At 24.7% G+C, this 23,727-nt stretch overlaps 1 protein-coding gene across 2 annotated transcripts in view; it reads right to left on the minus strand.

Annotated features, from left to right (window-relative positions):
- LOC122507572 (discoidin domain-containing receptor 2) overlaps positions 1 to 23,727 on the minus strand; it is a 256,292-nt gene that overhangs the window by 101,405 nt on the left and 131,160 nt on the right. The window contains exons 1-3 of one of the 2 annotated variants that reach the window (XM_043620373.1): positions 14,972 to 15,193; positions 12,732 to 12,969; positions 3,205 to 3,436 (exon numbers count right to left, since the gene is read on the minus strand). In XM_043620373.1, coding sequence (XP_043476308.1) covers positions 3,205 to 3,393 — 189 coding nt within the window. In that variant the 5' untranslated portion in view covers positions 3,394 to 3,436; positions 12,732 to 12,969; positions 14,972 to 15,193. Of the gene's footprint in view, positions 1 to 3,204; positions 3,437 to 12,731; positions 12,970 to 14,971; positions 15,194 to 23,727 lie in introns of those variants that run through there. The other variant, XM_043620369.1, reaches the window with a different exon arrangement.

Consider the following 23,727-nt stretch of genomic DNA (forward strand, 5'->3'; position numbering starts at 1 on the left):
AGCTTTTGTATAAAAATTATTAGCGACGATTTATGTCGCATTCGTGAGAATATTCAACGTTCACAACTGGCTCTATATACAAAATGTAAATTGTGTATAAGCATTATATTGAGATAAAGGATTTGTTCTATTCATTAAAAAAAATAATAAATAATAATAAATAATACTAATTATGATAATTTGCTAGAATTTTTGGAAAATATTTCTTAAAATATCCAATAGAGGGGGAAAACTTACGGCAAAATTACAGTAAACTTTGCTTGCAATTTTTTATCGAAACGAAGAGAATAGAACCCATTGTTTTACTCTCTAAATTTGAATCAGTTAAAAATCATAAATAACTGACAATCAGTGACTGGATTTTTTAGGGTTGCTACAAAAATTAAATTTTTTTTCCTGACTTTTGCCTGATTTCAAGACAAAATTATAACTTTTTCCCTGACCCTAAAGAATATTCTGATTCACTCTAAAAAGATTAGATACTCAAAAAAATGTTTTCTTACATTTATTTAACGAATTTTTTTAATTGTAAAATTATTTGAAAATATCAATAGTTTTATTTCAAATAAATATTTAATCATTATTATTTTTTCATAGGAATTAAGGTTTTCAAAAAATTCAAATTCAAACCTTCTTGAAATTCAACAACTTATAAGAATAGTATTAAGAAAACGAAGAAAATAACTTCTTCAAAATTATTTTCATCATTTTAATTCAATTATTTTCTAGAATTTATAACTAAAATTCTTTAAATCAATTATATTTTTAATAATTTTTGGAAAAGTTTATTCAGAATTTCCAAATCCATTTGTTTACAATTAAATTGTAAATTAAAATTTTTTTTTACAATTGAAATTTCGATTATTCGGAAATTCTTATATTAAAAATACACTAAATAATAAAAACTACAAATAATTTTTAAAAAATTGAATTAAACTTTTTCAAAAGAATTAATTCTGAATTGTTAGTTAAAAGTATGGAAAATTCAAATTTTCAAGGATTTTAATTTTGAAACCTTTTCAAAATTCAATTATTTTTAAAAAACCGGGCTATGCTTTAAATATTCAGTCATTATTTAAAATTTTTACTCAAATTCATTTTTAAATAAATTTTTATTAAAAAATTCTACGACAAATTCAATTATTTATATAACAAAAATAATTAATATATTGAATAATTGAATGTTTCTCGAAATTAAATTAGAATTTTATCAACAAATTTTAATAAAATTTTTATGAATTAAAAAAAAATTTTTTTTAATTTTTTATGGAATTAAATTAAAATTGTATTAAAAATAATTGAAATTCTGCGTCGAGTTTTATTATTTATGAAAATAATTGAATTCCTAAAATAAAAATAAATAAATAAATTATAAAAAAGAATTTTATTTACGAAAATAATGAAATTATTGCGAAGAATATTATAAACAATATTTAAATAAATGAATTCCTGTGAAATTTTTATTATTTACGAAAATAATTAAATTATTGCGAATAAATTTATTAAAAAATTGTAAAAAATTGAATTTCTGTGAAATTTTTATATTATTTCATGAAAATAATAATTAAAGGTTTGCGTAGAATTTTAATAAATTTTTTTTAAGTAATTGAATTCTTTTGAAAAATTTTATTAAAATATAGTAGATATCGAAAATCACTGAAAATTATTTACATTTTTCAAAGGAATTCGATTAAAATTGAAATCCTGCAATGAGTTTTATTATTTATGAAAATAATTGAATTCCTAAAAAGAATTTTATTATTTACGAAAATAATAATTGAATCTCTGTAAAAAATTGTATAGTTTATGAAAATAATGAAATTATTACGAAGAAATTTATAACAAATTTGTAAATAATTGAATTTTTGGGAATTTCTACTATTTATGAAAATAATTAAATGTTTTCGTACAATTTTATCAAAAATTTGTTTGAAATAATTGAATTCTTTAGGAAACTTTTATTAAAATAGTAGATATTGAAAATCATTGAATTGAGGAAAATTTTGGAAAATAATTGAATTCCGAAGAAGAATTTTATTATTTATAAAAATAATCGAGATTTTGGCCAGAATTAAAAAAATTTTTTAAACACAATTAAATTTCTATGAAGAATTTTATTACTTTTGAAAATAATCGAATTTTTGCAATCATTTATAACTTTTACAAAATTCAATTTTTTTTTAGTGTTTTTAACTAAAATTCTTCTGGAAATCCATAATTTTTAATAATTAATTAAATATGTAAAAAATTTAACTAATTTTTGATATCAATTCGTTGCAATTAAATACTATTAATTTAAAATTGTTACATTGAAATCATTTACTTTTAACTGGATTCAAATTTAGAGAGTACGTCCTTTTTATGGAAATTTTCAAAGCTTTTAGTGATATTTAAGAATATCACAGAATGTTGACTACAAGCTTGCGGATAATTTTCGTGCCATTTGGATAGGAGTAAATTTATTGGGTGAATTACAATATTGTAATTGTAAATTCGTCATGACAATTACTCGAGAGCTAATCGTCCACATATCTCATATCGATGCTTTTAATAGTCTAATGAATATTACAATTAAATTGTCATACTAAAGAGAAGATGATTAGTAAATTGAATTTCGTACAATTATAATTATATCGAAGTCAACTGTCAAATTGAAACACGGTTCAATGATGATTTTATAGCTTAACTGCAATTTATAAATATCGTATCTTTATATTTTTCTTGTGTTAAGTACGGAAATATCCCCCCCCCCCACTTTGTAAAAGTAGATCATCGTTATATTCTCTATAGACGTTATGAATTCTTTTTTTGTTTCTTGTCTAGGCTGCAAGTTCGTGGAGAATATAATCAAATTCTCTCTCTACTACATTATTCAATAGTCTCTCTTTCTTTTTCTCTCTCTCTCTCTCTCTCTTTCTTTTTTTCTTTCTTTCTCTCTTTCTTTTCTTCTTTCTTTCTTTTTTTCTTTCTTACTATCTCTTTCGCTTTCTTGCTATCTTTTTCTCTCTCGCTTTCTTGATATCAAAAAAGATATAAAAAAAGATATCAAGAAAGACAGTGAGAAAGAGAGAGAGAGAGAAAAGAGAAAAAAAGAGAAAGAGAGAAAAAAAGAGAGAGACTCACTATAGTTTTACTTGTCGATGAAATTGTATAGAAAGTGTATCGAAGAAAATGTACAACCAATTGCAATAGCGAAGCACTTACCTCAATGCTACGACGATTCCTCCAGCGCACCCACTTGTTGAAGCTGGGTCGCCAATATTCGATGAAGAATTCTTCCGCGTATTCGACGCCTTTTCCATTGCCGAATCTTCCCTGCGTTCGACTTGACGTTATTATTCTGGGACTGTGAAGATTTATTTCCAAATAATCCTTCCCCTCGCTCGTCACCATTGTTTTTGGACACCATGCACCACCGCCTCGGTCTTGTCTTAATCTGCAAAAAGAAAAAAATTTTCCTTCCTCAACAATTTCGATAAATAAAAAATTAAACATTTTATTATTAATTACAACTTTTATTAAAAGTCAAAAACGCTTCACGTAGAATGGGGCTTATTTTTTATTCTATTTACGATAAAAAAAAATCCTTTTTGAGAAAAATGCTTTCTTAAATGGTACTCCATTTAAGAAAGCATTTTTCTCAAAAAGGATTTTTTTTTATATAGTAAATAGATTTTTTCGAAAATAGTTTTCTTTTTTTTGTGGAAATATTTTCGTTTCAAGAATCCTATTATCGAGCGCAATGTGGTATTGCAAACAATGCACATATATATACATGTGTACATTCAAGAGAGGATTTCACCGAAAGTGTTTGTGGTTAATTAGTCAGTAGTCGTTAACAATACCTGACCACCTTAATTACTTGAACATAATAAATTTGTTCCATGTGGAATTATCTTTCTGTCTTGCATAATATTTAAAATTACCTCAAGGGCCTCATTAATAATGTTTGTCAAAAGGCTTTGGGAAATATTTTCTCTCCTCGCAAATATTATATTATAACAATCTCGAGCATCAATAATAATTATCTCCTATTATTAGAATTATTAAAAGCAAAGTAAAGCTCAAATTTCACATTGTAGTTCCAAATAATAATTAATAATAACAATAATAATAATAATAAAAATAATAATATTAATAATAATATTAATAATAATAATAATAATAATAATAATAAAAATATTATTATTAATAACAATATGTTATGGGCAGAAAATGTTATATTGTGTTTATAATTATACCAAATATGGAATTCAGAGTAACTAAATTAATATAATTGTCAGAGTAATTTTGTTACAGTGAAAAAAAATTTATATGATTCAATTAATTGATTACTCCACTATTATCAATTAATTATTATTTAATTGAATCGAATAATATTTATTGGAGTCAATTAAATGGTATTTCCTTCAAATACTGAAATTATTGCTTCAAATACAATTTAATTGACTCGAATAAATATTATTTGATTCAAGTAAATATTTAATTGAAAATAGTCAATTAATCGGTTATTTGAATCAAGAGGGTTGCTACAAAAATTTTAATTTTTTTCCCCAACTTTTTCCTGATTTCTAGACAAAATTTTTTCTTTTTCCCTGATCCTAAAGAATATTCTGATACATTCTAAAAATTTATTAGATACTAAAAAAAATGTTCTATTACATTTATTTAAATAAAAATGTAATTAAGTATTATTATTTTTTCCGAAGAATTAAGATTTCAAAAAATTATTTATATTATAAAAGAATATTGTTACTAAAACTTCTTCAAAATTATTTCCATCAATTTAATTAAATTATTATTTTTTTAGAAATTTTAACTACAATTTTTCTTTAAATCAATTATTTTTAATAATTTTTGAAAAAGTTTTTTAATAATTTTCAAATCCATTTGTTTACAATTCAATTTTACACGGAATTTCGTTTATACGGAACTTCTTCAATTAATTATTAGGTATAATATAAAATAAAGACATAAAATAATTTTTAAAAAAATTCAGTTAAACTTTTTCAAAAAAATTAATTCTGCAGAATTGTTAGTTAAAAGTATGGAAAATTCAGATTTTCAAAGAATTTAAATTGAAACCTTATTCAAATTTTAATTATTTCTAAAAATTTACTCTGTAACGCTTTTAATGTTCAATGATTATCGAAAATTTAAACTGAAATTCATTTTTTAATCAATATTTATTAGAAAGTTCTACGAAAATTCAATATATATTTATTTATTTTACAATCAATTAAATACAAAAATAAATAATTTATTGAATAATTTATTTATTTATTCAAGAAGTTGACAGGTAAAACCCTTTCGTACAAAGTACTAAAAGAACTAAAGACTGTACTTAAATTAATAATAATTGAATGTTTCTCAAAATTGAATTCTCATAAAGAATTCTATCACGATACATTTTTAAATCATGAAATTCATTCGACGAATTTTAATAGAATTTTTAAAAATAATTACATTTGTCGAGGAATTCGATTAAAATGGAAATTCTGCAATGAGTTTTATTATTTATGAAAATAATTGAATTCCTAAAAAGAATTTTATTATTTACAAAAATAATTGAATCTCTGTAAAAAGAATTGTATATAGTTTATGGAAATAATGGAATTATTACGAAGAAATTTATAACAAATTTGTGAATAATTGAATTTTCCCTATTTATGAAAATAATAATTAAAGGTTTGCGTAGAATTTTAATAAATGTTTTTTCAAGTAATTGAATTCTTTTGAAAAATTTTATTAAAATAGTGGATATTGAAAATCATTGAATTGAAGAAAATTTTTGAAAATAATTGCAATTTGGTCAAGAATTTTATTAAATTTTTTGAAAATAATTGAATTTCGGAGAAGAATTTTATTATTTACGAAAATAAATTGAATCTCTGTAAAAAATTGTATAGTTTATGAAAATAAATGAATTATTACGAAGAAATTTATAACCAATTTGTGAATAATTGAATTTTTGTGAACTTTTACTATTTATGAAATTAATGAAATGTTTACGTGGAATTTTATCAAAATTTGTTTTAAATAATTGAATTGTTTGTAAAAATTTTATTAAAATATTAGATATTGAAAATCATTGAATTGAGGAAAATTTTTGAAAATAATTGCAATTTGGCCAAGAATTTTATTAAATTTTTCGAAAATAATTGAATTTCGGAGAAGAATTTTATTATTTATAAAAATAATTAAAATGTTGATGAGAATTTTTAAAAATTTTTGAACATAATTGATTTTTTGCCATCATTTATAACTTCTCCAAAATAAATTATTTTAGTGTTTTTAATTAAAATTAAAAAATTAAAAATTAATTAAAATTTAATAAGAATTTATTGTCAGAAATAGAAAGAATTGAAGGTTTTTTGGTAATTTCATAGTTCATGAGTCGAAAAAACACCAAAATTCAGAATTTTCTTATGAATCCTTAAAATTTAATTTCTTCCAGTACTTTTAATAAAAATTCCTAATTTTTCCGTGACCAATTCTACTTTCCCTGACTTTTCCCTGAATTCCCTGACTTGCGACAACCCAGATCAAATAAATTTTTTTTCAGTGTAAAATAAAATCTTATTTACCCATAATGTGATCTTGGTTTGGGTAAATGTATCAAGGATCCATGAGACGTAGAACCATAACAATTGTGCCATCTCATCAGTTCGAAAGCAACATTAGCATTGCTAATGACCACGATCGTTACCATCACGTGCTACACACTGGACTACCACCTCGACAATTCGAAACCAAGATCGTTCGTTATTTTGCAATAGGCACACAACTGGTTTCTATACATGAACATTAGCGTTAACATTATATGCGGTCAACAACAGCACATGTCACATAAAAATTAAAAAAAGAAATCCAATTCCCTCCATTTCTTTTTTAAATTTTAATATTTTATTTTAAAACACACAAAATTTAATTCTTTTTCACAAATTTCCATTTGTAATACATCATTTATGAACTTTCTTTTTACACTCTCTTCATCTCTTTTTTTTCCCACCATTTCACTCGCGCAGTCTCTTTTTCTCATTTTCTCCGAGTGTAATTCTTTTGTTTTTATTCATTCTTTTGAGCTTTCATTTTCGTTCAACTCGTCTCTCTGACAAGCAACACCCGGAGAAAAAAGAGAGTGAGAGAGAGAGAAAGAAAGAGAGAAAGGGTATACTTAGAGAGGAGGGACAAAACCTCGTTGTCTTTCCTGTTCAAGCAATTTGGCGCACTAGTCGAGACCGAGTTCAGTTATCCTTTCACTTGCTTCCTCCAATCGACCTTTAGCCTTCTGTGGAATTGAAAACTTCTCAACGTCTATCGCCTTTTTCCCCAACCCCCCAACCCCACTGCATCTAACTTCAACGGTGATTGCATTCTCAACTGCAACTTTAAAGAGAGCCGAATTTATTCTTTAAAAATTAAGGTGCATCAAGAAGATTCTCAATTTGTGAGTGAAGGTTCATTATCTTCTAAAAGTTATGTTTGAAACAAATGTACCTAAATGCTCAATTTTGTAAATATAGTTCCTCTTTTTCTATTGAATAGAATTTCTGTTTCAGGGTGGTCACAAGTTTCAGTTTATTAATTTCCCTGACAATTTTTTACTGACATTAAAATTACTTTCCCTGACAAAATTCTTTTTACAGGAAAATATGAATGTTTACGGAAAATAAGTAAAATTTATGAATTTTAATTATTTCTAAAAATTACAGTTATAACTCTTCCTGAATTCAATTATTTTCTCTAATTTCCAACTAAACTTCATCTCTAAATCAATTATTTTAAATAATTTTCCGAAAGTTCTTCGAGAATTAAATTATTTATATTTTCAATAAATATTGAAAATAATATTTTCAAAAAATAAAAATAATTAAATTTTTGAAGAAAATTAAATTTTTGAAGATATTTAATATTTTCCGAAATTTTAATAACTCTAAAAAAGTAAATTTTTAGTTTCTTTATTGGAAGATAATTAAATCTTAAAAAATTAACTAATTTTAAGAATTCAGTATTTTTTAAAAATATTTTAATGTAATTTTTCAAAAACAATTGAATTTTTTATAAGAGTTTCTGTAATATTTAAAAAAAACTAATTAATTTCTTGATGAATTTCAATTAAATATTTTGAACATGATTTTTTTCTCCAAAATGTTAAAAATAATCCTAAAATGTTAATATTCTTTGCATAAATTTGAATTCAGAAATATGTAATCGAAAGTACTGAAAATACTAAATTTAGAAAAACATATTTTAAACCAATTTTTCAAAGATAATTTTGAAAAATTTCCATAAAATTAAAATTTGGTAAAATCTTTTGAAAATAATTGAATTTTTGAAAAATTTAAATAAAAATGATCAAATTTTTTAAGAATTCTAATTATAAACAGGACGATTTCTAAAAGAATTTAAATAAGTTCAAAAAGTAAATTTTCATAAATTTTTATTTATATTTTTTGAAGATGATTGAATCTTAATAAATTATTATTAAATTCTTAAAAGAATTTTTGTAAAATTTAAAAAAACTAATTAATTTTATGAATTTTAATTAAAAATTTTGAACATGATTGTTTTCTCCAAAATGTTAAAAATAATTCTAAAATGTTATTATTTTTGTATTTTGTATTTTTGAATTTTTGGAAATAAGTAATTGAAAATCTTGAAAATATTGAATTTTACAAAATTAGAAGCTAATTTGCATTAATTTTCATTTTTAAATTTACCTTTAAACAATTTTCATTCTTCAAAAGTTTATTTTCAAAAATTGTAACAAAATACTTGAAATAAATTATTTCCATTTCAATTTTACAAAATTTCTACTATTCAAAAAGATTTTTATTATAGATATATTTGAAAAATTCAATTATGTTACAAAATGACACAAAAGATTTTTTTGAAAGATTTGTTTATAGTTATTTTTCGCACTATTATAAAAATAAAAATAAGTTTCACTTTTTTTATAAAAATTGTGGTATTTTGTCGCAATGTTTGGAAGAAAAGTCAAAAAGGTGCAAATTTTTTAAATAAGTCGAATAAAGTCTCAATTTCCTTAATTCTCCTGACAAAAAATTTTTTCCTGACATTTCCTTGACTTTACTGACAAAAATTTTATTTCCCTGACATTTCCCTGACTTTGCTGACAAAAATTTTGTTTCCCTGACTTTACTGACATGTGGCCACCCTGTGTTTGTATTCGAAATTTGTTTTTTATTTTATAATTTCATTTTAGTTAAAAAATTAACTAATTTGTCAATTTTATAAATTTTCTGTACTTAATCTGAAAAAATAGCAAATAAACCAAATTTATATTTAACTTTTATTTCTTTTATTTATTTTTGACTTATATTTTCATCTTGACTTTTAAAGTGAATGTCAGAGTGAAAATTAAAGTCAAAATCAAAATCCAATAGAAACTCAAAGTCAAATTAAAAAATCGGACCAAATTTGAATCTTCTAAATAAAAAATTTCATGAAATTTTAAATCCAATCAGGTTTCAAGAGCCACTTTCGTAATCTACTGGAAAAAATTGCAAATGTACAAAAATTCAGTCCTTCAGGTCAAAAATTAAAAAAAAAATTAAAGGTGGAGAATACATTAAGTCAGAAGGACAAAAAGGGTTTTATAATAAACTAGCTTTGCGGAACCACTTCACCTAATGAAACTGCCCTTTTCTTTCTTTAATTCCTTAAATACGAAAGAGTGTCCTCCCGTTGAAAAAACTTTGATAAGATTACGAATTACAAAAAATTATAATCACCCTTTTTAAAAATTTGTGCTACAAAAAAAAGAAAAGATTCTCTTTTTTGTATCACAAATTTTTCTTTCATTTTTTTCAAAGAAAAAAAAATATATAATATTGTAGTACATTGTACGGGTTCGTTTTTATATATATATATGAAAAATATACAATTCTGAGGCGAGCCATTCATGTAATTACTTTGTAAAAGTTTCGAACATTCATCTCATAAAAATATTGTAATTTTCCTCGTATATAGTATTGGCACTACTTTAAAATTAAAAAAGTTTCCCCGTTAAAAAAGTCATTTTATTTTCTCCTTGCCTTTTCATAACTGTTAGAATAATTGCTTTCAACTATAACTAATTACTGTATTTCAAAATTTTTTGCTCAAGTAAACAAAATAAATAAATATGAAAAATAATTCATGGGCAGCTCCATACGAAAAGCAAATGGTGGATCACCGATTTTTCTTAAAGTTTGTAATTTTGTAGTACTTGGGGTACTAAATAACTGTGCCAAACAGTTTTGCAAAAAAAAATTTTTTTTGCAAGATATTTAGATTTGAAAAATCAGAAACTGAAAAAAATGACTTTTTTTGAGAATTTTTATTTCGAAAACTATTGATTCTACAAGAAAAAGTCATTTATTCAATATTGTAGAGAAAATGTCAATTTTTTATAATATTAAAAAAAAAGTTAAGAAAAATTAATTTTTTAATAATTTGTTTAAACAATAATTTTTTATTGTTAAAAAAAAGAGCAAAGGACATCATGGAATATTCTAGAAAAATTATTTTCTCAAAATTTGAACCTTCCTTAATAAGTGGTTAAATTTTTAAAGAAGTGATTTTTGGTGTTTTTGAGAAAAAAATTTTTGAAGTTTACGCTACGAGTTTTTGTGCGTTGCGCTAACTAAGCAGCGCCTATATCAGTGTTTTTTTAAAGATAATATGACCTTTACTGCTCGCCCCTAATACATTTATTAATTATATACGTATATATATTATTATTATAAACAGTTTAACAATATATTTTTAACTTTTTTATAAACATTATTTTCCTTTTTTAACCCATTAATAATGCCCATGGGCACAGGAACGCAGAAATAAAAAGTAACTATTGAGATCCTGGCATAGGGTCTAATGATAATTTTTGACTTAAAAAATTTTTTTATACAATTGGTATAAACAAATGAAAAAAATTGATTTTCATAAAAAACTGATAGCGCCATTCGATTCGACGCAAAAAACTACTATGAGAACGTATATTACATCATAATTTTTAAAAAAAGACATATTGTTGTTGCCTGTATTTATACTGTACGAGATAGAAGGATCGTTTTTAAAGTTAATAATTTTTTTAAACAAAATTAGTTTAATTAGGAGAGTTTTTGACGTCAAAAATTTTTTAAACAAAATTTTTACCTGAAAAACGATCCTTCTATCTCATACAGTATAAATGCAGGCTAATTGTTTATAACATTTTTACAACAATATGTCTTTTTTTAAAAATTATGTAATATACGTTCTCTTAGTAGTTTTTGCGTCGAATCGAATGGCGCTATCAGTTTTTTATGAAAATCAATTTTTCTTCATTTGTTTATAACAAATTGTTTAAAAAAATTTTTTTTTTTAATTTTTAACGTTAAAAATTATTATTAGACCCTATGCCAGGATCTCAATAGTTACTTTTTATTTCTGCGTTCCTGTGCCCATGGGCATTATTAATGGGTTAAAAAAGGAAAATAATGTTTATAAAAAAGTTAAAAATATATTGTTAAACTGTTTATAATAATAATATATATACGTATATAATTAATAAATGTATTAGGGGCGAGCAGTAAAGGTCATATTATCTTTAAAAAAACACTGATATAGGCGCTGCTTAGTTAGCGCAACGCACAAAAACTCGTAGCGTAAACTTCAAAAATTTTTTTCTCAAAAACACCAAAAATCACTTCTTTAAAAATTTAACCACTTATTAAGGAAGGTTCAAATTTTGAGAAAATAATTTTTCTAGAATATTCCATGATGTCCTTTGCTCTTTTTTTTAACAATAAAAAATTATTGTTTAAACAAATTATTAAAAAATTAATTTTTCTTAACTTTTTTTTTAATATTATGAAAAATTGACATTTTCTCTACAATATTGAATAAATGACTTTTTCTTGTAGAATCAATAGTTTTCGAAATAAAAATTCTCAAAAAAAGTCATTTTTTTCAGTTTCCGATTTTTCAAATCTAAATATCTTGCAAAAAAAATTTTTTTTTGCAAAACTGTTTGGCACAGTTATTTAGTACCCCAAGTACTACAAAATTACAAACTTTAAGAAAAATCGGTGATCCACCATTTGCTTTTCGTATGGAGCTGCCCTCATGTGAATGAAATTTCCTTTTTTAACATGAAACCGGACCAAATAATCTAATAAGTATCCAGAAAAAAATGCCCCTTGACTATTTAGTACCAAATTGAAATTTCTACCAGCTCACTACAATCAAAAAAATATTATTTAAACCAAGTTTATTAAACGTATATTTGTCTTAGAACCAACTAAACTTTTTATTTGTTTTAAATAGAAATTTTATTCGACATAAATAAAACGTTTATTTGAGCCAAATCAAATTTTATTTAAACCAAATAATAATTTAAATTTAAACCAAATAACATTTATTTGAAAAAAATAAAAAGTCTAGTTTGTTCGGAGTCAAATATATCTTTTCTCCGGGTGTGCTAACTAAAATTATCCGAAACTAATATAAATTTTGGCTGCAAAATTTTCCAAAAACAGCATTTCAAAAATTTCTTTTTGCATTTATTTTTACTATTATAGAGAGAATGTTATTGCCTTCTTTCAAGTTATATCTTCCTTGTATATTCATACTCAGAGTGCTTGAGCGTGCGAGGTAGAAAAAACGAAATGGAATATAGTGGTAGAGCAGAAAGAAAAGAAAGAAAAAAAAAGAGAACCAAAAATAGGGGTGAGGTGGCTTACTTCTATTATCTTTGGGTTACGTGCGTCGGTAAAAACTAATTAAATGTCTCCATAATAGGGGGATCCTGATGATAACAGCAGTTATGTAGACTCGTTAGGGGCGCCACGATGTCCTCACTTGATAAAGTACTTCTTTCTATTTTTTTTCTCTTCTCCTCTTTTTTTTTTTTTTTGAAAGAATTTGATGAAGACTAATGCCAACAGTAATTATGTACCATGACTGATGATTCCATATTCTCTGCGAATAAACAAAAATTTTTACCTTTCAATGGAAAATTCGAAAGCTTATACAATGGAAATAAAATAAAAATTGGAATTTAGAGAAAGAAAAATGCTGTAAAAATGCTTGTCACTTGAGTGGTATTACTCCATTCAGGGTATATATTTTATTCCGTGATACTAAAAAAAATGTAAAGTTCTCTATTTTTTCCCCTGTTCTTCGCAATATACAACAATATTTTCAAAAAAAAAAAAATCCCTGTGATAAAAGCAGTGAAATGCATTTTTCTGATTCGACTCCATGGTTTATTTAATGTTTTCTGAATCCATCAGAAAATTTTTTCAAAAATGCGTATTCTTTTGACTTATTTTCATTTGTTGCGGTTAATAGATAAAAATTTTTTGGAAATATCAATGAAAATACTCTAGACGTGGAAAATTTTTATTCTAATCTGATTATAGCTCTATTTCAGTCTTATTTGAAAATAAGAAAATATTACAAACTACAATTGAAAAAATGAAAGACTACCTTTGTCAACAAGCACACGTTGTGACGGTGGCGATGATTGCCCTTTAGAATGTCAAATTGACATACTAAACAAAGAAAACTAATTAGAAAAATAAAAAATAAATTGTAAGTTTCTCGTACGCTATTAAAAAGAAATATTTTAATTATTAATTACTCATGAAAGAAAAAATAACTAAAGACTCACACTGTATATACTGTAAAAAAATTTTCTGTATACTTATAGTTTTTATGGATTTATAAAAATAACGTCTTTAAAAGTAGCGAATTTAAAATTCCTTTTGTAAAATTAATACTTTTAATGTGTCAATTTTACAATATTCTGTAACTTTACTACTCTGAAAATAGGTACTCTCTAAATCTGAATTAGCGAAATTCCACTAATTTCCCAGCGATAAGTATATCACTGATTCAATTAGCGTATATACGCTAATTAATCAGTGAAATTTCACTAATTAACAGCGTATATACGCTAATTGAATCAGTGATATACTTATCGCTGGGAAATTAGTGAAATTTCGCTAATTCAGATTTAGAGAGTAATAAAAAGACGAAAATATTACCCATTTTTAGAGTAGTAAATTTACAGACAATTGTAAAATTTACACATTAAAAGTATTAATTTTACAAAAGGGATTTTAAATTCGTTACTTTTAAAGACGTTATTCTGCAAGTTTCTATAAAATTCCATAAGAAACTGTAAACCTACAAAAAAAATTTTTTAGTCTACATAATATACTTGTAACAAATTTCGATATAAAAATTTTTAGGTTATAATTTTGGCAAAGAACAAAAAATACTGTATTTTTTTTTCTTTCTTCTACAGACCTCACAAAACTTTAATGATTTTTTTCATTTTCATAATTCATTGCGAAAAAAGTGGAAAATAAGTAAAATTACACACTAAAATTGAAAAAATGAGAGTAACTTTGATAACAAACCTTTCTTATATTTTCGACGACGACATTTGCATATAATGAAAAATTAAAGACAGCAAACCAATTATTAATTTGTTTTTGACTTATTGTTTCATAATTTGTATATATTGATTGATAATTAAAAAGTCGAAAACTGATATTTTTTACGACTATTTCTTTGTTGACATTTGGATGACAAAATATCTCTCGGCTTCAAAGTTTTATTCGAAGAAACTACTTATTTTTGCCACTGCCAAAAAACTTTCATCATTTGTCGATTATTTAGACTTTATTTTAATTGAAAAACTAATAATTAACTTTAAATCGAACACAATAATTGAAATAACAAAAGAAACAAATTGACAACAAAGTTTTCGTTCACTTTCAACGACGCCATTTGCAATAATTGGCAAGAACGCCAACCCAATATAATGAAAATATAACTCCGACTTCCAATATAAAAGAATCTACATTACCGATTATTGAATATTAGACATTTCACTATTTTTTCTTCCAACATATTTTATTAACAATTAATTAATAAAAGTACGATTTTTTAGAAATCTGATAATTTTTACCTGTTTTTCTTTGTTGAGACATTTTGACGTCAAGATATTGAGATTCTCTTGGCGTGAAAGTTTTATCTGAATAAACTATTTTTGTTTGATACTGCCAAAAAACTTTTATAATTTTTCGTATATTGAGACCTTATTTTACTTAACAAACCAATAATTACATGTGCATTAAACAATAGAATTGAAATAAGAACAGAATTACTTTGACAATGAGTTTTTCTCCTACCTCCGACGACGCCATTTGCAATAAGTGAGAATTGGCAGGAATGCCAACCCAAGATAAACGAATAATGACTATTACATATTACTATTTTACCGACATAAGAAAAAAAATTTAATTTTCATACAATAGAAGTTTTACTATATTTTATTTTTTTGTAATTATTTTCACTCTTTACTGATGAAAAACAACTTTATCTAAATAAACTACTTTTTAATTTGTGCAAATTAGATTGATTTTTTCAAAAATTGCTTAATTCTTTTTTAAACTAATTTATCAACAAAAACTTATTAATTTAATTATTTAACCAAAGGTAGATTAATTGCAAAAGGTAATTAAAATTTTATTTGAAACAATATAATTTGATTAGTTAAATTATTTCAGATAATTAATTTAATTAAAGAAATTTTTTTATTTTGACATTTTTTAATAGATTTTTTTATATTTTTAATAGATTGCCGCCTTTTGGAGCAACCAATGAAATTGCTGGTATGAATGTCACGTGATTAATTCACAAAGTTGACATCATTTCCTGTTAAGTCCAACGCACAATAGGTTCGCGAAAGTCGTTCGCGAACGAGACACATGAGATAGACAAGGACACAAATATATCTCTGTCCTTTTCTAACTCATGCTTTGCGTTCGCGAACGACTTTCGCGAACCTATTGTGCTTAGGCCTTTAGGCGTTGCGTTGTGGTAACTGGTAAGTTTTTGTCTGCTATGTTGGTAGAATAGAGTTCAGAATTATTTATCATAGGATGGTACAACTGCCCTTCTCACTATTGCAAATGGCGTCGTCGGAGGTAAGAGAAAACCTTCTTGTCAAAGTTAATCTTTTATTCTTTCGATTATTTTCTTTAATCCAAACGTAATTATTGTTTTGTCATGTAGAATAATATCTGAATAAGCGATAAATTGTAAAAGTTTTTTGGCAGTAGCAAAAAAAAGTAGTTTATTCTGATAAAACTTTGACGCATTGAGAATAACCTCAATATTTTGACTCCTCATTGTTCCAATAAAGAAAAACAGGTAAATAATTCTGTATATAAAAATATATTTTTATTGTTTCAATTAATTGGTTTCCAATCAGTAAAATGTAAAAATATTAACAAAGAATTAAAATATAGTAGAATCTGTATTCGATTAAAATTTAATTTTTTCTTATGTTGGTAAAATAGTAGTATAGTTCATTATTCGTTTATCTTGGGTTGGCATTCCTGCCAATTCTCACTTATTGCAAATGGCGTCATCGGAGGTAGGAGAAAACCTCCTTGTCAAAGTTAATCTTTCATTTTTTCGATTATTTTCTTTAATCCAAACGTGATTATTGTTTTGTCATGTAGAATAATATCTGAATAAGCGATAAATTGTAAAAGTTTTTTGGCAGTAGCAAAGAAAAGTAGTTTCTGATAAAACTTTGACGATGAGAGAATAATCTCAATATTTTGACGCCTCATTGTTTCAACAAAGAAAAACAGGTAAAAAATTTCAGATTTCTAGAAAATCGTACTTTGATTGCTTAATTGTTAATAAAATATGTCTATAATAATGACTATTGGAAAAAAATAGTGAGATGTCTAGTATGCAATAATCGGTAATGTAGATTTTTTTATGTTGGTGGTAAAGTAGTCGGAGTTGGCATTCTTGCCAATTATTGCAAATGGCGTCGTTGAAAGTGAACGAAAACTTTGTTGTCAATTTGTTTCTTTTGTTATTTCAATTATTGTGTTCGATTTAAAGTTAATTATTTGTTTTTCAATTAAAGTAAAGTCTAAATAATCGACAAATGATGAAAGTTTTTTGGCAGTGGCAAAAATAAGTAGTTTCTTTGAATAAAACTTGGACGCTGAGAGCTTTCTTGACATCCAAATGTCAAGAAAGAAATACTTGTAATAAATATCAGTTTTCGACTTTTTAATTCTCAATCAATATACAAATTATGAAACTATAAGTCAAAAACAAAATAATTCGTTGTCTATCTTTCCTAAATTTTTTATTATTGAAAATGTTGTCGTTGGAAATAGAAGAAAGGTTTGTTGCCAAAGTTACTCTTTCATTTTTTCTATTAGCGTGCAATCTTTGCTTATTTTCCACTTTTTTCGCAATGAATTGTGAGAATCAAAAAAATCATTAAAGTTTTTTGAGGTCTGTGGAAAAAAGAAAAAAAAATGCAGTATTTTTGTTCTTTGTCAAAATTATAACCTAAAAATTTTTATGTATCGAAATTTGTTACATACACTGTAAAAAAATGTCTTATCGATTTACAGTTTTGGTTTATAATTTTAAAGAAACCTGCAAAATTAAGTCTGTAAATTTGGTAAACTTAATACTTTTAATGTGACACTTTTACAGTCTTGGTTATTTTTTCTCTCATAAATAATTGATAATTAAAATATTTCTTTTTCAATAGCTTACGAGAGACTTAAAATTTATTTTTCTAATTAGTTTTATTTTTTTCAGTATGTCAATTTGACATTCTAAAGAACAATCATTCTGATGTGGAGAAGAAAAGTGGTCCCAGCACACTGCCGTATTTTTTTCATTTTTTTTGTAGTTTACTTAGTTTATTTTTTGATTTTTTTTCAAATTTTAATTTCACGGTTCCGTGTGGCCCTTAACCTGGCGCAGAAGTGCGTGCAAGAAACAGGGATCTTTAAGGGTGACCCAGAAAGGGCGATGTCGAGGATCCCATTGCCACAACGTGGGCTCATCATCCACCGTGGGAATCCCACGTGGTTTATCACAAACTGTGATGCCACATAATTGAGTCGATCAAATAGTCGACTCAATATTGCAAATTGCAATTTCATTTTTTGCCTTCCCTGTTTAATAGACTTTTTAATTAATTTTCTTTATTTAAAATCATTAGAGTAAATTATTTTTTAGAATTAAAATCAATTTTTTATTTATCGCTATTCATACTTAATTAATTATATTTAATTAATTTGACTTCAATTTGAATATAATATTTAATAAATTCAGGGCTCGACTAGCTCTAATTATTTTCAAAAGTTTTTTCAAATTCAATGATTATCAATATTTACTATTTTAATAAAATTTTCCAAAAGAATTCCATTATTAAATTTGAATAAAATTCTACTCAAACATTCAATTTTTTCATAAATAATAAATTTTTTTACAGGAACACAATTATTTACAAATTTTTTATAAATTTCTTCGTAAAGTTCGTATTTTTAAATAATTTCACCGGTTCGAGCCCTGAATAAATTTAAAATCAACTTTTTATTTATCGCTTTTAATGTTCAATTAATTTTAATTTAATTTTAATTTAATTTAGTAATTAATAAATTAAAAACATTTTATTTGTCTCTTTTAATATCCAATTAATATTAATTTGAAACTTTGCAAATATTTTCTTTTTTTTAAAACAGTGGATAAAAAATTAATTATTATTAAAGTAAATTATTTTTGAGAATTGAAAATCATTTTTTTATTTATCGCTTTAAAAATAATAAACATTGTAACTATTTTCTCTTCTTTTCAAAAAGTGAATTAAAATGTTTTATTCACGGAAAAAATCTTGGGTGACGTGCAATCCCAATCGTCGGAAAGTGGGGGAACTATAGTTTGGATGTGCTACGTTCTCAATTCGGGAAATCTACGTTCCCATGTTGGTGGCGCTGAACACCCAAGATTTGAGACTCAAAACCTTGGGACTGCAATAGCCGCATCTTGGGCGTTCAGCACGCCCAAGTTGGAAATGCAGCTCCTCCAAACTAAAGTCGTATCGCATTCGTACATTTTCGGTCTACTTGGAACGGCACGTCACCCAAGATTTTTTCCGTGTTGGTGGATTTAAAATTTTAATTAAATTTAATTATCTTTAGAGTAAATTATTTTTGAAAATTGAAAATAATTCTTCTATTTATCGCTTTTAAGGTATAATGTGTGTAAATATTTTCTCATCTTTTTAGAGGGTGAATTAAAATTTTTAATTGAAGGATTTTAAACTTTATATATAAAATGTAGAAAATATATCAAAGTTATAATTATATTAAATTAAATTGAATTGAATTAAAATTAGAAATTTTTTTAAAACAGGGAAGGCACTCTAACAACATAGTGACGCCACTGACAAAATATATTAATTTTGTAGTATTTTCTCTCTATTACTAAATTTCCAAATAGTAAATTAAATATTACTAAATTTATTCTACATAAATTAATATTTTTGTCAGTGTTTTTTTCCCATTGTTTTGTCTTTGTCTTTATACATTTTTAACCTCGATCGAGTGATGTTTTAATTTTTTGAAAAATATTTTTTTGTAGAAAGGGACGGCCCTCTTATTACAAATACAATGCAAATTTTTTTTATTTTTTCCCATTTTTTATTTACATAATTTGTTTATTTACTGAAAACGACAAACTTAAGTAAAAAATATCTTAATTTAAAACAAATTTTATTCTTTTTATTACTTTGATAGTTATCTGAAAGTAATAAAATTAATTTTATTACCTAATTTTAAATTAATTTTATACAGAAGTAAATAATTATTAATGAAGGATATAAAAATATAAATTGTAATAAAATTGATAGTAAAGTAACAAAAATTGATATTAAGTAATAAAATTAATTCTATTACTTTGTAAGTATTAATACTTAGTGCGATAATGGTTAGTAAAGTTTTCATACGATCCTAATTGTTTTGTTTTGGATCAAAAGACACCATTTTCGTAAAAAGTAAACTCGATTGAGGTTCCAGTGTATTTATTTATGTAATTTGTGTTCTTTTTCTTGTATTTGTCTTTTTCTATTTATATTGTAATTTTCTTGAGCTCAGGTGTCGTATGCGTCCCGGGACGTTTTGACGATTCCACACGCTAGGTCTTTTGCACCTTGGCTCTATTTATCCAAAGCTTACGAATTTAAGCGTTAATTAAAAGATTCAGTTTAATTAAAAATAGGTTTGTAATTAAATAGTCGATTTAATAAAGGAAAAAATAATCGGGCAGGTAGGTTAAATTTTTTTACAGGCCGTTCATGATTTTTAGAAACAGGTTTTTTTTATATAGACGCTTAGATAAACGCAATAAAATATAAAAATGAAAATAATCGCGAAGATAGAAGTCGGGTAAGTAGGATTAGCATTATAGGTGGAGAAAATCGGAAATATTTTCGGCTCATAATAATTTGAGTCACTTACTGGAATTTACCAGTAGCAATGGAACCCTTCGGCTCATAATTTGAGTCACAGTTACTGGATTTACCAGTACCATTTATTTATTTATTTATTTATTTATTTATTTACTATTTTACTATTTATTTCTGTCACTATGTTGTTCACAATGTTTTCTTTATTATAATTTTGTGTATTATGTTATGTATGTACTTGTTTTATTTCAGTAGAAAGGAAATCTTATTCTAAGCGAAGAAAGGAGTCTTATTTTAATTTGCAACATTTTCGAGACGGTCTTTATTGATTTTAAGAATAGATTTTTAATCCTGATTTTTGTGATCAGAATTTAAGACAATTATCAAAATGAGAAGTTCTTTTTGATTTTAAAAGATTCAGTTTTGTGAATCAAGATAAAAAATTAATTTAATTTTTAATTAAAATTGAAAATTAATTCAAATTTAGCCTTCTGTTAAATTTAAAACATTGTCTGTTAAATTAAGATCTAACTACATCTAAATTTCACGTTCTTTGTAAAATAAAAATAAACATGTTACTTTCAGGGAAGTTTAACTTTAAATTAAGACTAAATTTTCAAGACTCAATTACTTTCATGCTTATCTTAAAATAAGATTTAATTTTTACTGTGATGGACCCTTTACAGATTTATTTACAAGTGTACATAGTTACTTTATTTTTTTTTAACATTTAGTAAATGAATTATATTTTTTTAAATAATTTCAACAATTTTTATATTGTTGTTTCCTTAAATTTTTATTTAATTTCTTTGTATTTCTTTTTTTATTTGATTTCTTTGGAACTATTATTTGGGTTTTATACCCTTCCATTTAAAATCTGCCTCACAGATTTCTGTTATTCAATTCAATTGTTTACAATTTCGTCATTTTTTTGTCTTTACATTCAACTGTTAAACCTTTGAAATCCAACTACTCTTCTTATTTATTTTGTTAAAAGTCAGTTTTTGGATCTTAATATAATTCTTGTTTTGAAGTTTAGCCTAAACTTCTTATTTATATAATTAAATTATTTATTGTAAAGAATTCTGTAAAGGGTACATAATTGCAGGGTGTTCAGTGACCTTCAAAACCTTGAATCTCTTTGATTTTTTTTTCATTTTTAAATCTCGAAATTTCTTTGAATTTTGTAGCAAAGCTTTAAATTGTTAAAATTTTCCAAACTGACAGGTACTTGTGGATAATTTTACGAATAATAATAATAACAATAATTTTTAATTAATTTTTTTCATTTTGTTTTTAATGGTAAACATTTTTTTCTTTCGATGTAATTACATTGTAAAATTTTTTTTTAAACTTTTGGACTCTTTAGACTTCGAATAATTTTACATTAAAATTGTAAAATTTTTTTTAAACTTTTGGACTCTTTAGACTTTGAATAATTTTCAAAATTCCCTATATTTTGTTTTCAAAAATCACTGGACGCCCTGTACTCTTGTTATTTTCAAAAATTGTTTTGTTGGCGATTCCACATGCTAAAGTTGTGTGGTTTCGCTTATTTCTAGTCTGGGTCTAACGTACCTGGACCCTATTTGTCTGACGTTTACGAATTTAAGCGTCAATTGAAAAATTTAGTTTAATTAAAAATAGGTTTGCAATTTTATAGTCGATTTGATAAAAGAAAAAAAAATAATCGGGCAGGTAGGCTAGCTTTTTTTACAGGCCGTTTGAGATTTTTAGAAATAGGTTTTTATTAAATAGACGCTTAAGTAAACGCAATAAAATATATAAATAAAAATAATCGGGTAGGTAGAAGTCGGGCAGGTAGGACTAGCTGGTAGGAAAAATCGGAAATACTTTCGACTCATAATAATATTTGAGTCACAGTTACTGGAAGTCGCCAGTACCAATGGATCCCTTCGGCTCATAATTTGAGCCATAATTGCTGGAAGTTACCAGTAATAATGGATCCCATCGGCTCATAATTTGAGTTATAATTGCTGGTAGTTGCCAGTAACAGTGGATCCCATCGGCTCATAATTTGAGCCATAGTTGCTGGAAGTTGCCAGTAATAATGGATCCCATCGGCTCATAATTTGAGGTATAATTGCTGGTAGTTGCCAGTAACAGTGGATCCCATCGGCTCATAATTTGAGCCATAGTTGCTGGAAGTTGCCAGTAATAATGGATCCTATCGGCTCATAATTTAAGTCACAATTACTGGATCCACAAGAACCGTTTACATTTTTAATGTAAATTTCAAACTACCCTTTCATTCATTAGATAATTTTTTCCGTCACTCATTAATTTACTCCGGTTAGAAGTAGTTTCTTTTTTTTTGCGACTGACTACAATCGAAAAATAGCGCGTCGTTCCGGTAGCTAGTACAATTACAATTATTAAATTTTTTTTTATTTATTTATTTTTTATTTAAATTATTAAATTAAAATCAATTATTAGAATCAATTAAAACCAATCATTAGAATCAATTAAAATCAAACATTAGAATCAATTAAAACTAAACTTTTAAATCAATTAAAATCAAACATTAGAATCAATTAATCTCACATAAATTATAAATGACCTGAAAGTCGTTTATTATACTTTAAATTTACAATACATTATGTTTACACTGAAAAAAATTTATCTAATTTTAATAAACGATTACTTGTCTATTTTCAAATATTAATATTTATTTATTTTAACAAATTTTTATTTAAATCAATTTAATGGGATCTGCTTCAAGTTTTACACAGAGAAAACAAATTCTGCAACCTTATTTTTGAGCTTAAAACTAAATTTAAAAATTTTAAATCATACTCTCTCAAAAATTGTACTAATGTAATCCGTTTTAGTCAAAAGTGGGCTGAAAGAAAAAATTTTTTTTTACAGTTTAAAATTTTGGTTTAAATATATTTAATATTATATATTATTTGATTTTTGTATAAATATTTATTATTGATAATGTACAAGTAATCGGTTATCTAAGTCAAATAAATTTTGTTCCAGTGTATTCTTTATGAATACATTTATTTTTTTTATATTAAGAATTAACCATTTTACGTACAATATTTTTATTGCCTGACACGTGTCCTTGTCCCTAAAAATTATAATATTGGTACACCCAAAGAATTTTTTTTTTAAACTAAATATAATTTATTTGAGTCAAATTAAAAGATATTCGTCACAGAGCCAACTAAATTGTTTATTTGTTTAAATAATAATTTTATTTAGCACAAATAAAATTTATTTGAATTCAATATGTATAATTCAGTAGGCTCTGAGTTATAACTAAAACTAGTTTTACTTGGTTTCAAACTAGTTTGAATTGATTCAAAACTAGTTGCAATCAGTGTAAAACAAGTTTGAATTAGTTCGAAACTACTTTTATCCAATTAAACTGTAGATTAATTAAATTAAAAACTAGT

This window comes from Leptopilina heterotoma, unplaced genomic scaffold (assembly GCF_015476425.1).
Source record: "Leptopilina heterotoma isolate Lh14 unplaced genomic scaffold, ASM1547642v1 Lhet_114, whole genome shotgun sequence".
NCBI classification, from domain to species: domain Eukaryota; kingdom Metazoa; phylum Arthropoda; class Insecta; order Hymenoptera; family Figitidae; genus Leptopilina; species Leptopilina heterotoma.